Genomic DNA, 15,308 nt, shown 5'->3' with positions numbered 1-15,308 from the left:
GTTTCGGGTAGCCAAAATTATCAAAATATTGATGTTTTTGGAAATACAATGTCGTTGTCCCAGCTCCCAACTCGAGAGTTCGTAGAAGAAACCCCTCTTTTTGTTGCAAAAAAATCAAAAAAACCGTTACCATCAAAAACAAAACAATCCAATTCCAAAACGGATGCTCGAAATTGGACCGAAAAGGAGGATGAAGCTCTTATATCCGCTTGGATTATGTGTAGCACCAACCCAATACTTGGAAAAAACCAAAGAACCATCACAAGATGGAATAATGTATATGAGTTGTATGAAAAATCTCGTACAGAAAATCAAAATGAAAGTCAACTTGGGATTAGGAGTATGGAGGGAATTAAAAATCGCTATAAACGATTCAATTTCGTAGTGAGCAAATGGGTTGGTTGCTACACACAAGTTTTAAATCAACCACCGACAAGCGGCACCAACACCGGCAAGTGAGCAAATGGGTTAATGGTACAGAGTATAATATGGGATATTCTCTTGCTGATGGTATATATCCGGGTTGGGCAACATTTGTTAAAACAATTAATGCTCCACAAATTCAAAAGCATAGGTTATTTGCAGCTCGACAAGAGAGTTGTCGAAAAGATGTGGAACGTGCTTTCGGCGTCCTACAAGCTCGATTCGCGTTCATCAAACGCCCTTGTCTTCTTTGGGATCGAGCTAATATGGGGAATGTTCTTATGGCTTGTATTATTATGCATAATATGATAGTTGAAGATGAACGAGAAACATATCTTAATTATGAAAACATAATCGCAGAGTTCAAAGAAGATAATCCGTCTTCAGTTAGTGACGATCCATATGAATATCATTGTCTTAAAAGATCGCCTCAAGAACGATTCGTAGAAATTCATGGCGAGATTCGTGATCGTGCCACTCATATCGCTTTGAGAAATGATCTCGTTGAGCATATTTAGGAAAACTTCCGTAACTAAAAAAAGTTTCGAATGCATTTAATTATTTCATAGTACTTTATGTTTTTTAATATCATGTTTGCTAATTATGTATGCGGGCTTTTATATGTTGAATCATATTTTCAATAAAATTTATTTATTGTCAATAAAATTTTAACTCATTTTTTTTTAAATGTCCACTATAAAATAAATACATTTAACATATTTGGGTAGTTTTTATTTTATTAAATAACAAATCTAACTTATTTGTAATATGTTAATAAATAATAATTGAAAAAGTAAGAGAGAGATTTTGGTGGGGTAGTATATGTGATAAATGATTGGAAATGTTGGAAAGTGGAAAATGATTGGGTTGGTGACCTAGGTCGCGAGCTTCTGCTTGGGAGAGTAAAAGTGGGTCAACATTAATAAGATGTGATTAAGAGAAAAAATATTGGTGACCCGATTAAGACGACCTTCTGTTTGGGCATGGTCTTAGAATGATCTTATATCAAGCGCACCAGTCAAGAAAGCGTATTTCCCTTCTTTCAATCAAATTCCATTTAGATTTGGCTAGAATTCCTCTCTTAATCAAATTCTATGTAATTTTTGTACTTATCATGATGGAGTGGATAAAACTTCTATAGAAAAGAATATTAAATTCAAATTTTTGTTGACAACTGAAGTAATTAACTACTAACAATATTAGCTTAGCCCCACGCAAACTTGAATATGAGATTGATTTAGAGTAATCTGCATACAATTATTCGCAAACTTGAATATTAATTAGCCACACGCAAACTTCTAGATAACTGTGTCATTTGTGTACATACATTTTCTTAATGAACTTAATAATTACTAGTTTTTTTGCCTGTGCGTTGCACGGATATTAAAATAATGTATGATAAATTTTACAATAAAATGGAATATAGACATAAAGTACATCGTTCATGTCTAAGATTTATGTATGCTGCATGACTAACAAATAATTCTCATTAACATAATATTGACATAAGAATAAAAGAGTGTTTGATTAATAACATACTTTTTTTTTTACGAAAATAAAACCAATATGAAGTTTATATATATGATACTTGGACTTATAGTTTTTAGAATTTGTTCATTAATACCCGTTTGTTTTTCAATTGGTCAAGGAAAACAATAATATCTACTCTGCATAATCTACTCAATGATGAAAAAAATCTCCTTCTTTCGAATAACAACCATAATTTAATCATTGCTGGATCAAATTGTAATTATGTAAAAACATTTAGAGGTAGTAAGAATGTTATGTCTCCCAGTCAAACTATAGAAGTACGCGTGAATGTGAACCAAATTCCAACGCAATACTTCAGGGCTTGGGCTGCTTATGACACCCCCTATAACAGTAGTCTTGCCCCTCATCTTCTCATTTGAAACAAAATCCTTCACGCAGACCCCCATTTTTTTCCCTATTCACACACATGATCTAAAAGAATCTCATCCCTTAAAAGATCGATCCTTGTCTCCGAAACTTATCTCAAATTTATCCAATCAAGTGAAAAACTAAATCCCTACTTCTAGAAAAATCCACTATCCAATGGAAACTAACCCTTACTCTTGACAATGTTGTTTTTTAGGAAAATAAAACCAATATAAAGTTTATATATATGATACTTGGGACTGAGAATTTGTAGATTTTGTTCATTAATACATGTTTATTTTTCAATTGGTTAAGGAAAACTTTAATATCTACTTTGTATAATCAACTCAATGATGCAACAAATCTCCTTCTTTAGAATAACAACCATAATTTAATCATTATTGGGTCAAATGGTAGTTACGTAAAAACATTTACAGGTAGTTAAATGTTATATCTCCCGGCCAAACTATAGACGTACCTTTGAATGTGAACCAAATTCCAACGCAATACTTCATGGCTTGGGCTGCTTATGACACCCCCTATAACAATAGTCTTGCCTCCCATCTTCTTATTTGAAACAAAATCTTTCATGTAGACCCCTATTTTTCTTCCCTATTCACACACATGATCTAAAACAATCTCATCCCTTGAAAGATTGACCTTTGTCTTCGAAACGTCTCTCAAATATATCCAACTAAGTGAAAAACTAAACCCCTACTTCTAGAATAATTCACAATCCAATGGAAACTAACCCTTGCTCTCAACAATGTTGTTAGAATTAAGAATTTACTTTAATTTGGATTGATGGGGTCAAGATTAAGTTTATCAGTAAGATGTTTTGAGGTTTCTTGTTATTATTCATGTTATCTATATGTTTTAATGCAAGCGATATTTTGCTGATAAATAACCTTATTTATTATCACGTACTATCCTCGTTAAACTCATCACCCTCGACAAATGCACCCTCCCTCCACCCCACTAATTTACCCGCAAAATAAAACATCAAACACTGTGATTAGTTCTTACTACTTGAAACAACCTCCAATCCACTACCACTATCACTACCTTTTTGCCACGTTTTACATCTAAGAAGTCATAAATCATATTCACCTCCATGAAACACCAATATTTACTCCATATGATATGGATCCTCGTCTCCCTTATCGAAGACAATTTATTTCTCCTTCATTTAAGAAGCAATCTTCCCTCTTATCTCTCTCCTTTTCCCTTCCTAATCTTTTTTCTCGTCCCCTCCCCTACCTCTATTCCAGATACTCAAACAAAATGTTTGAGTATTATGTTTGTAAACTGAATAAGTTTGAATATTATATATATACATGAACTTTGCTATTTATTTCATTTTGCATAAATAAATCTTACTACCTCCATCTCATTTTTATTGTCCTTTTTTTCAAATTTTATTATCTCGTAATTATTATCCCTTTTCTAGATCTAGTAAGGAAATATTTTAGTCAACCAACTCATCGCAATCAACCTCATTCCCACTCGAAACAACCTTTAGCAAACTACATAATCCCTTCGGTTCACACATACAACGGTCTAAAATTCAAAGCTTTCATCTCTCTCTTGAAAAGTCCATCTAACTAACAGAAAACTAACCGCTGCTTTCTGAACTTCATCATTTTTACATCCCGTAAAGATTAAGTTCAACATGACAAATAAAATGCAGAAACTTAGGTTTTGTTTGATAACGACAGATTGAACATTTTTTTAGCATTTTAAGAGTTTTTACACTATTTAAATAACAAATGTGCTATTTTGAGTGTTGATCATCGACATATTGAAATAGTAGATTGTGGTGTAACTTCCTGTTTTACATTATGACCTTTAATTAGTATATTATAAGAAAATAAAAATTGAGTTTTTTTTATCTCTGAGGAAATTAAAGATCAAACTTTATCTTTATCATATTTATAATTAATATTCTTTACTTAAAATATATGAATTTAAGCAAGTTCAAATAAGTTAGCTAAAAGTTATAAATCACAAAATGTACGAAGCAATATAATCATTTTTTTTATTATTAATATGAAATAAATGTCATAAAGTTCATGAGAATATTAATGCGGTAGAGAACTATAGAAGAGTTGGCAAGTACGTGACCCCCTTTTAGGTTTAAATTTTTTCATTTATTTTTATATTTTTGTCTAAAGGCGGTTAAAGCATCGTATTATGTATGACGAATATGTCTCACCCTTCCCCAATTCGTATCTCTCCTTAAATTATAGTGATGATGTGCTCAATTTACAATATGTATATATATATATACATATATATATATATATGTATATATATATATACATATATACATATATGTATATATGTATATATATATATATATATATATAGAGAGAGAGAGAGAGAGAGTCAAGATCCGGTGAGAAATCCTATATATTTGAGGATTGAGGATTTGTGAATACAATATCACAAGTTCTTCAATAAAATATCACGAAAAATCAGACCTTTGCCAAAAAAAAATTTTTTTTTTGAAAAAAAAAATAATAATTCACAGGTGTTTTTTGTGTGTGATATTTTATCGAATAACCTGTGATATTGTATTGAAGAACCTCTGGTATTGTAACACAATCCTCAATCCTCAAAAAGATAGTGTATCCTCACATGATCCCATTACTATATATATATATATATATATATATATATATATATATATATATATATATATATATATATATATATATATATATATATATATATATATATATATATAGCATCAACAATAATTAGTTTGCTCCATATAATTGAATAGTACCGTTTTTTATGCATGTAAATTTGTCAGAAGAAAAGGTTGATAGAGACCGTTTTCACTATGTTAGGGAAAGACTGCTCTTACCCTTTTATGTGTTTTTCATGACTTTTTTTTAATGTTGATCGTTGCTTGAATTGAATCTTAACCTTATACATATTTCTATAATAAGTGTATCTAATTTACCTTCAAACCTCATTCAAATCTATTTTATTACTCGTACTACAATTTTTACTTTAAATTGTAAAACAATCGCACAATAAAGTTTTTCAAAACATTTACTCATTTGTCATAATATGATATTTCGATTCGCAATCTAGCAGCAACTTTCTTTATCTTTTAATACTCCTTGAAAAATAGATATCAAACTTTGTGCTTATCAATAATTAATGAATATCTTATTTAAACTTTAAAATTAGTAGGAGAAATACATATGACATTCAAAAAATAAACACCGTATTATGTATAATTAAATATGACATTAGCAATAACAAAAGACGTAGGGGCATATTTCAGCGTTCATTTTACTCTTTACATGAGTAAATTCCATGTAGTACGTACTTCGTATTATGCATGCACATTTATCATAACCAAGTTCGGCCTAGGGCTTTTTAGCCTCATAAATCATAATACCTCATTTTTTTAATCGGAAATTATTATAAAATTGGATATTATAAATTTATCAAAGGTTTTTTTCCATCTAATTTAATAAAAAAAATGAACAAATACTAATTAATAATTTTTTAATATTAATAAATTGAATATAATTAATCTTGTTTATACTAATAAAATTGTAAAATAATTAATTAATTCTCATTTCTAATAAGAAAATCATATTCCTAATTATAATAGAAAAATTTTAAATAATTATTATCTCCTAATTCTAATAGTATAATTAAGAAAAAAAGCCTTAATAAGTTGTTAATTTATTTCCTATTTCTAATAGGTAAATGATAATTAACTCTCATTTTTAATAGGAAAATTATATTTCTAATTATAATAGAAAAATAGTAAATAATTAATTATCTCCTAATTCTAATGCTAATAGTATAATTAGAAAAAAAAGCCTCTTTTAGTTATATATATTGATTGATTCTAAAGAAATCAATGAGTCCTATCCGATTCCCATATAATCTACTATCTTCTTTATTTTTAAAAAATTTCTAATAATAGACACTACTTGTTAAGTGTCCGACGCGTATTTTCGTGTGTCGGTGTCCGACACACGCTAAATGATAAAAGTGTCCGTGCTTTCTAGCTTGAGACCATAAATTGTACTATGTATAAGAAAAGCTTATATTATTATGATTAAATACAAAAGAGATTTGCGAATATTTAATGTTTTAAGCAGGAGCAATTAATCTAAAATATCTAATAGTTATACGTACTAACACTTCGTATTGAAGGTAAAACATATAAAAGCAAAGTGGCTAATCATATAAAATACATATCTCATTTACAACAAAAAAAATGATATGAAAGAAAACAAATACTGAAAAATAGTCTGCTTTGAGATGGGTGAAAAAAATCCCTTAATTCCTGCATGGGTGAAAAAATCTGGAACAAAACACACGATAAGTTAGATTTAGGAAGAAAGCATGAGAAAATCCCGATTATAAGAGCAAAGTGCCTAATCATAGTAGGAGATAATCCACTTAATTTTATTAAAATACCTAAATTGACGTGATAGTCGATGTCAAATAATTAGCCTCGATACATCGCTTTTTCTTCTTCTAACCGCTGTCATAGCAAAATAATCAAATCCCTAATATCTGACATGCAAAATTTATGAGGACGTCAAATTAAACAAAAAAATATAGTAGAAAACAAATTCATCAAATAAAAGCTAACAAAGACTAAGAAATTTGTTGGTGGAAAATTATGTTGGCGGAGAGTTGTTTATATACTAAAGAAATTTGTTATTCATTGGTATTAGGATTCCAACGTGATAAAAGTTGACGGTCTCTCATACTCTATATACTTATTTTTATTTTATTTTTTTATGGTTATAGTTATTATTTCGCATTATTTATTTTATGGAGGTGCTTTACGTAGGTTGGAGACTCTAGAATCGCTCAAAAAAAGCTTCCTTTAATAATATATACTAGATTTAATGCTCGTGCAATGCACGGACCTTTCGTAAAATATTTTTGTAATATTTTTAATTATATAAACTCTCTGGAAAAAGGTTATGAAATACAGAGTAAAACATAAGATTATTCATACAAAATTGAACATCTGAAAAGCGGGGACTTTCCCTATCAAGTGGGAACATCTAGCATGACATTCACACTATCAGCCCTTTAATGCTCAATCAAATTGTTACAAAACTTAGGCCTCGTTTGGTTGCCATATTAAAAACGGGAGACTTGGAAAATCCCATAAATTGGGAAAATGGGAGTTGTTTGTTTACCCAAGATCACATGAATTCTATTTTCCTAGGCATTCTCAACTCCTCCATAATGGAGGAGTTTAAATACTTAGCTCCCCTAGGTAGTTGGAAAGTCCCGTATCAATTTAACTCCCAGATAAATTGTCTAATTCATGTGCTTTGTAAAAACATGGGAAATTAATCGCTCTGGTAATTTGGAGCTTTAAAGGTGTGAAATTAGATCTAGGTAGTCCTTGCACCATCTAGAAGCTCAATAAATTATATAATGTCAAATGGTTGAAGCATTTATTTTCGATATGATGTTTTGTTTACTATCTTTAGTCCTATGTTTTGCATATTCTTTAGTGCATAATTGGGTCATTTACTATATTTAGTCCTTTATTTTGCATATTCTTTGAGGTTTTGTTTTCTTGGTAGGAGAGGTGATACGTGCATTTTATATAGTCTTTTAGCCTAATTTATGCACGTATTTCTATGCTTTTATCGTGGTTTTATGCTACGAAATGCCCCGAATATGCTACTTTGGGTTATTTTGTCTTATTTGCAGGAATGAACCCAAAAGTAGTGAAATCAAGCCTTTTACCATCCGTTTAGCATGCATTTGGATGAAGAGTAAATTTGGAGCGGGAATGTAGCTATTTTGAGATGCGCAAAGAAGAAAGATAGCTAGGCTAGCAAAGGAAGAACTTCAAATTGCTAGTGCCTATTTTGGAGAGCCATATCTCGGGCTCTACAACAGATATTCAGGTGATTCCAATTGGAGATGAAAGTTTGTCCTTTTAGCTTTCCAATGCCACCGGAATCACCCTGTTTGCCCAAATAACGAAGAAATGGCAGCCGTTTGAAGTTCAGTGCGCGAAGTAGGAAATTGTGCACTGGAAAGTACTCGATCGAGTAGAATTATGCTCGATCGAGTCCTTTTTCTACTCGATCGAGTAGTTGCACTTATTGATTTACTCGATCGAGTGGTTATTCCACTCGATCGAGTGGTTTAAGCTTTAGTTTACTCGATCGAGTGGTTTTATACCACTCGATCGAGTGGTTTCGCTGATGGGTTGGGCTTTTTAGCTTTATTTCCGTCAATTAGGTTAATAAATCCTATTTTTCTTATAAATAGGAGTAGTACATCATTGTAAACCCTCCCCTTTTTTTCATCTGACACTGTCAGACGTTACTTTGCTCTATCATTGCTACTAATACTTTGTTCTTAATTTCCGGATTAATTCCAGTAATTCTTTCTTCCCTTTTCTCTCTTTAATTTAATGTTTATTGTTCCTTCTTCTTCTTTATTTCTTGTTCTCATTTATTCCATGTCTAGCTAATTCCCCTTAATATGTTAGGATTAGGGAAGCCGTGGTAGAAATATGTTAGGATCGACTTGATTAGATTAGTCTTGCGATAAGAATTGTATTAGGCAATTTAATTGTTATTAGGTTGAATGAATGCATGCAGAAGACCAATTTATCTAGTTAACCCCAACCTGGATCGAAAGATTGGAAGGGAAGGCTTGCTTAATTACAATAGGTGATACCTAATTAGGGCGAAAGCTAAGTTAGGAGACCCAAGGGCGGTTTAAGGACCGAAAGGTGACGACCATAGCTCTTCTTATCAATAGTTTAATCGACTCAGTTGACCCGATAGTGTAGCTGCCACGGTAGATCGACTCCTAGCATATTTCTCTCTTTTATCTGTTAAATTCTCTTACTTCTCTCTCTTGCCTTAGCTTCATTAGTTTAGTTCAACAATCAAAACCCCCAAATAGTGACATTAGACAGATAGGATAGACAAGTAGATAGTAAACCGCCTCCCTGTGGAGATCGACCCTACTGCTAGCTTCTGTTAGTTATATTTAGGTATTTATTTTTGGTACATAACGACCGTATCAAATTTTGGCGTTTTTTTTTTTTTACTCGATCGACCACTTTTCTACTCGATCGACCACTATTCCTCTCGATCGAGCTGTTTTGGACGCCCATTGCTTGACTTAGCTTCTTGTGACGATGTTTCGGAGCTATTAGTGACCTCCCACGTTGCTGGCTGGTTTGGGGAGGTCCCTTATTTGCGTACTCTTGTAAGTTTTCCCGCATTTACTCTCTTTCTCTCCTAATTTGCATTTTCTTTCCATGTTTTGGTACAATGAGGGCATTGTACGGTTTGGTTTGGGGAGGTTATGCATCCGTATCTGTGTCTGCATTTTGTTTTCATTGCATTTCAGTTATCACGTTTAATTTATGTTTGCATTGTTGTTTATTTTTGTTAAAAATTCAAAAATTCCATAAAAATTGAAAAATTGTTAAAATTCAAAAAATTTCATGTTTATTTTTGCATATAGGTTGAGTCGGAACGGTAGATTTCAATGATGAAAATGCACTATATCTGTCTTTTTGCTTAAGCCTTGCATTAGACTGTTATTTTTTAGCTTTGTCTTATTGCATATCTACGAGTTAATGTTTAATTTAGCTGAACGAATAGACTTGACTTGAAATTTTGGCAACCTACTTATAATTTCTAAGGAATTAGAGCCTTATAAACTGGTGTCATTTATGACCGGTTTCATGTAGGATTGTGAGTAGTTACTCCTTGCATAACATGTATCATCAATTTGCACGTATATGAAATTCAATTGCTTTTTGCCTTCATACATTCGGGTTAGTGGTTGGTGTCACATGCAGGGAGGTGCTTACATTTTCCCTTTCTTTCATTTTTACCCATTAAACTCCACATTAGCCAAATTTGCCTGTTGACCCTTAGCTACATTCCAAATTTAGCCTGCCTTGTCAAGCTAGTTTAGATTGTTCTCAAAAGATATTGTCTATTGTATCAAGTTTGGCTTGTATCTATTGACTCGGAGTTGGTAACTTATGAAGAAAAGGAGGATGATGAAAAAGACGTGAAAAAGAAAAAAAAAAGTAGAAAAAAAAAGGAATTCGAAAATGAAAAAAGAGAAAAAAAATTCGAAAAAGAAGAAAAGAAGAAACCGAAAAAATCAGAGAAAGAAAAAGAATGAAGAAAAAGATGTTGTTTGTTGAGACGGTTTCACTCTTATGCTTTATTTATATCATTTGAAGAGTGTTTCTAGTTCGGTTTGGTGAGATTTTATGCCAAATGAAGGGCATGTGCTTAATTCATAATTGAGTTGGAAACGGATGTTGATATATGGTTTTGTTTAGGTACTAGCTTGGCCGCCTATACCTCCACATTTCCATAAAATGTTTTGCCTTTTCTTACCCATTGCCTCACTTTACCATATTTTTGTAAGCCCTCGGCGGTGACAGGACCTTGTTGGGTTGGAATGTGTGTACGGTATCTAGAATTGTCTATCATATTAGTTGCATGCATGTTTATGTGGGTTGTAGTCTAGGTGAGCGACTATTTTTTTTTCTCTCTTACATATATATGTTCACCCTTTGCTTCATGAGAGAAGAGTGACCCGTGAGAGTCCATTATCAAAGGTCTTGCAAGGTCGACGGTTCAGCTACTTTCATAAACATCCTATAACTCGTTTGCATTTGACTGTTTGCTATAAGTGCTAGTTTGCTTGCATTAAATTGGTTTAAGTGGGCATTTGTAGCTAGCTCTGAGTTATCTTTTCCGTTCCATTAGTTTGCATTTAGTTTACTCGGGGACGAGTAAAGGTTTGGTTTGGGGAGATTTGATACGTGCATTTTATATAGTCTTTTAGCCTAATTTATGCACGTATTTCTATGCTTTTATCGTGGTTTTATGCTACGAAATGCCCCGAATATGCTACTTTGGGTTATTTTGTCTTATTTGCAGGAATGAATCCAAAAGTAGTGAAATCAAGCCTTTTACCGTCCGTTTAGCATGCATTTGGATGAAGAGTAAATTTGGAGCGGGAATGTAGCTATTTTGAGATGCGCAAAGAAGAAAGATAGCTAGGCGAGCAAAGGAAGAACTTCAAATTGCTAGTGCCTACTTTGGAGAGCCATATCTATGGTTCTACAACAGATATTCAGGTGATTCCAATTGGAGATGAAAGTTTGTCCTTTTAGCTTTCCAATGCCACCGGAATCACCCTGTTTGCCCAAATAACGAAGAAATGGAAGTCGTTTGAAGTTCAGTGCGCGAAGCAGGAAATTGTGCGCTGGAAAGTACTCGATCGAGTAGAATTATGCTCGATCGAGTCCTTTTTCTACTCGATCGAGTAGTTGAACTTATTGATTTACTCGATCGAGTGGTTATTCCACTCGATCGAGTGGTTTAAGCTTTAGTTTACTCGATCGAGTGGTTTTATACCACTCGATCGAGTGGTTTCGCTGATGGGTTGGGCTTTTTAGCTTTAATTCCGTCAATTAGGTTAATAAATCCTATTTTTCTTATAAATAGGAGTAGGACATCATTGTAAACCCTCCCCTTTTTTCATCGACCTTTCATCGACGTTACTTTGCTCTATCATTGCTCGATACTTTGTTCTTAATTTAGGATTAATTCCAGTAATTCTTTCTTCCCTTTTCTCTCTTTAATTTAATGTTTATTGTTCCTTCTTCTTCTTTATTTCTTGTTCTCATTTATTCCATGTCTAGCTAATTCCCCTTAATATGTTAGGATTAGGGAAGCCGTGGTAGAAATATGTTAGGATCGACTTGATTAGATTAGTCTTGCAATAAGAATTGTATTAGGCAATTTAATTGTTATTAGGTTGAATGAATGCATGCAGAAGACCAATTTATCTAGTTAACCCCGACCTGGATCGAAAGATTGGAAGGGAAGGCTTGCTTAATTACAATAGGTGATACCTAATTAGGGCGAAAGCTAAGTTAGGAGACTCTAGGGCGGTTTAAGGACCGAAAGGTGACGACCATAGCTCTTCTTATCAATAGTTTAATCGACTCAGTTGACCCGATAGTGTAGCTGCCACGGTAGACCGACTCCTAGCATATTTCTCTCTTTTATCTGTAAAATTCTCTTACTTCTCTCTCTTGCCTTAGCTTCATTAGTTTAGTTCAACAATCAAAACCCCCAAATAGTGACATTAGACAGATAGGATAGACAAGTAGATAGTAAACCGCCTCCCTGTGGAGATCGACCCTACTTATCGCTAGCTTCTGTTAGTTATATTTAGGTATTTATTTTTGGTACATAACGACCGTATCAAGAGGAGTGCAAACATTGCATTTTCATGGCAAAATGAGCTAAATTGATCGAATCTAATGACCAAGCATCAAAGTGAAGACAAGATTATAAGGCTTATGTAAATAATGTAGTAGATGGGCAATGATGAAGAAGATCCTTGCATCTCCGACAAGATCCTTGAGGATTGTTGGAAGAAGAAAAGAAGAAAAGAGGAAGAAGCTTGCTGGACTACAATCCGCCCGTCGCAGCCTCGGGACGCTCGTCCAAGACCTCCACAATCCGAGCGTCCCACCACCATGCCCGCTCGTCCTGCACCACCACAATCCGCTCGTCCCGACCCCTTGGCCGCTCGGATTCTTGCCCGGTACAGCACGTCTCTTCCTTGTTCCACTCGGGATGGGCATATTTCTGAAAGACTAGCAAAAAGGAGACTAGCATCTTCCTCCGAGAGGAGCATTTCCTCAACTTTTCTTAAGGGTCTTAATCATCATTTAAACCCTTAGTAACCCTAATTTATGTACCTAATCCTCATTATAAATACCCCATTGTACTAATTAGATTATCATCAATCCTTAATATTATTTATGTTCTTCCTAATCTCATTCTAATCTTGTAATGAACTTTTAATTAAGCATTAATACAAATCTCATTTCCTTAATTTCTCTATTATTCATCATTTATTTTGGGTAATTGAAGATTATTTGAGTATTATTGGGAGATTGACAACCTTCCATCAATCATCAAGTACTTCTATTATTCTTTGCTTATTATTTTGGAATCATCATTAGGTATAATTCTCTTAACCCTTGTTTTAATTATTGTTAATCATTTTCCATTCATTCATCATGTTTTGCTTTGTTAATATGTTTGACAACCTTGTTAGCATGTTAAACTTGATAATGAGTGAGTAGTTTCCTTAGCTAGGGTTAATGGGGAATTAGGGGAAACCAACATGGGGGGATGATTCATGCTTAATCTAATATGTTCACATAATTTATTTTCCTTTTTGTTGTGATCTCAACTTATGCACATGTTATGTTTGATGAAATGCGAGCCTATGAATCCTTGCATTTTTTACCCATCACTTACCTTTTCAATGAGACTTGTAAGATATAAACCAACTCGAGACTCATTAGACCATGCATATAGTTGAGTAGGGAGGATTAAGTCGACTTGTAAGTATTGTACAATATAATAGATTCGGCTCCGGGATCCAAACCTTCCTAGGATTGTAAGATATAAACCAACCCGATCCTACCACAACAATAATTGCTTGCTTATAATTTGAGAATATGTTTGTATGATCAATTCTCATGAATCCCCTATGAACCCATGACACCCTAGTGCTTTTAATCAATTATTTACATCTCATTTTAATCATCTTACTTGTTTATTTACATTGTTATTTAGTTTAGTGATCTTCTTATTTCAACCCAAATTGTGACATCCTTAGACACCACTACTTGCAATCGAAAATCCTACATCAATACCCGTCCCTTGGGATCCGACCTTTACTTACCCCTTTACTAATAGTAGAGTAGTTTGTGAAGCTATAAATATTGTTTTGGTCTAGGTGCTCCTAACGACAAGTAACCGAAAACGATAGTCCGACCAAAAATGGCGCCGTTGCCGGGGACGTGTTAACTTGATTTGATTTTCTTTGATTGTTCTTAGTTGTGTCTTTCTTTGCCTTGGGGAAGTAAAACTCCTCAAGGTTTATTCTAATTGTTTTCAAGTTGTTTGATATTTTGCATGTCTAGAAGATCACAAGGTAACTTGTTACCCATTGATCACGAAATTGAAAAAACTTTGACAACCAATAGAAGACTTGCTAGAAATACTTTGAGAGGTATTGGTGAGATTGTGGATATTCAACCAAACAATATTGAGTTCATCAACCCTTTTGCAAGAGAAGGAGAGGAGAACCCAACACAAAACCCACCACAAAATCAAACCACGATGCCTAAATTTTCATCACATTCCGTACTAACCGAGGAGAACCTACCCAATGGTACTCCCACACCACAACATTTTACCGGTAATTTTATTGCAAAATACGCATTTATCCAATTAGTCGAAAGAAGCCAATTTGGGGGGATGCCTAGTGAAGACCCTCATTCTCATATGGAGACTTTTTGTGACTATTGTGATGCGATTTCACAAACCGGAGTGACTCAAGACCAAATTCAATGGGTCTTATTTCTTTTTTCTTTGATTGGTACCGCGAAACAATGGTTAAAGAGTCTTGATAAGGCTACTCTTGGTATTGACTCTTGGAAGAAATTGGCTCTTGCTTTCTACAAAAAGTTCTACCCTCCGGAAAAGACTAACATGCTAAGAGCCCAAATCACGGGGTTTAAACAAAGGGACGAAGAATCTTTGTATGAAGCTTGGGAGCGATTCAAAGGAACTTGTCGCTCATGTCCTCATCATGGACTTAGCGAGTGGTTCTTGGTACAACAATTTTGGAATGGTCTTTATGAAGACTCCCGAAATATTCTTAACATGGGATCAAATGGTATGTTCACCGAAGTTGACGATAATCAAACATGGAACAAGATTAAGGAAATGGCGGTCCATAACTCACAATATAGTAGACCTCGGAAGGCTACTAGAGGAGGAAAGCATGAAGTGGACTCTATTACTCAATTGGGTGCTCAACTTAGTGCTCATATTGATACCATTAATTTGAAGTTTGAGAAGGCTATGGCTAAACTT

General features: G+C 33.6%; 1 protein-coding gene and 1 non-coding gene across 2 annotated transcripts; one reads left to right on the top strand and one right to left on the bottom strand.

The window, feature by feature from the left end:
• The first annotated feature begins 488 nt into the window (after positions 1 to 488).
• On the top strand, positions 489 to 941 carry LOC141630551 (uncharacterized). Its single transcript, XM_074443347.1, has one exon. It carries the CDS (start codon positions 489 to 491, stop codon positions 939 to 941), a length of 453 nt encoding a protein of 150 aa, XP_074299448.1.
• Positions 942 to 14,921: 13,980 nt separating this feature from the next.
• Positions 14,922 to 15,028, bottom strand: LOC141634921 (small nucleolar RNA R71). Its single transcript, XR_012539635.1, has one exon. It is a non-coding gene; the product is annotated as a small nucleolar RNA R71 (small nucleolar RNA).
• Positions 15,029 to 15,308: the final 280 nt, after the last annotated feature.

The sequence above is a fragment of the Silene latifolia genome, chromosome Y (genome assembly GCF_048544455.1).
Source record: "Silene latifolia isolate original U9 population chromosome Y, ASM4854445v1, whole genome shotgun sequence".
Taxonomy (NCBI): Eukaryota; Viridiplantae; Streptophyta; class Magnoliopsida; order Caryophyllales; family Caryophyllaceae; genus Silene; species Silene latifolia.
Note: the sequence above shows the minus strand (reverse complement) of the source record. Positions and strands in the feature narration are given on the sequence as shown.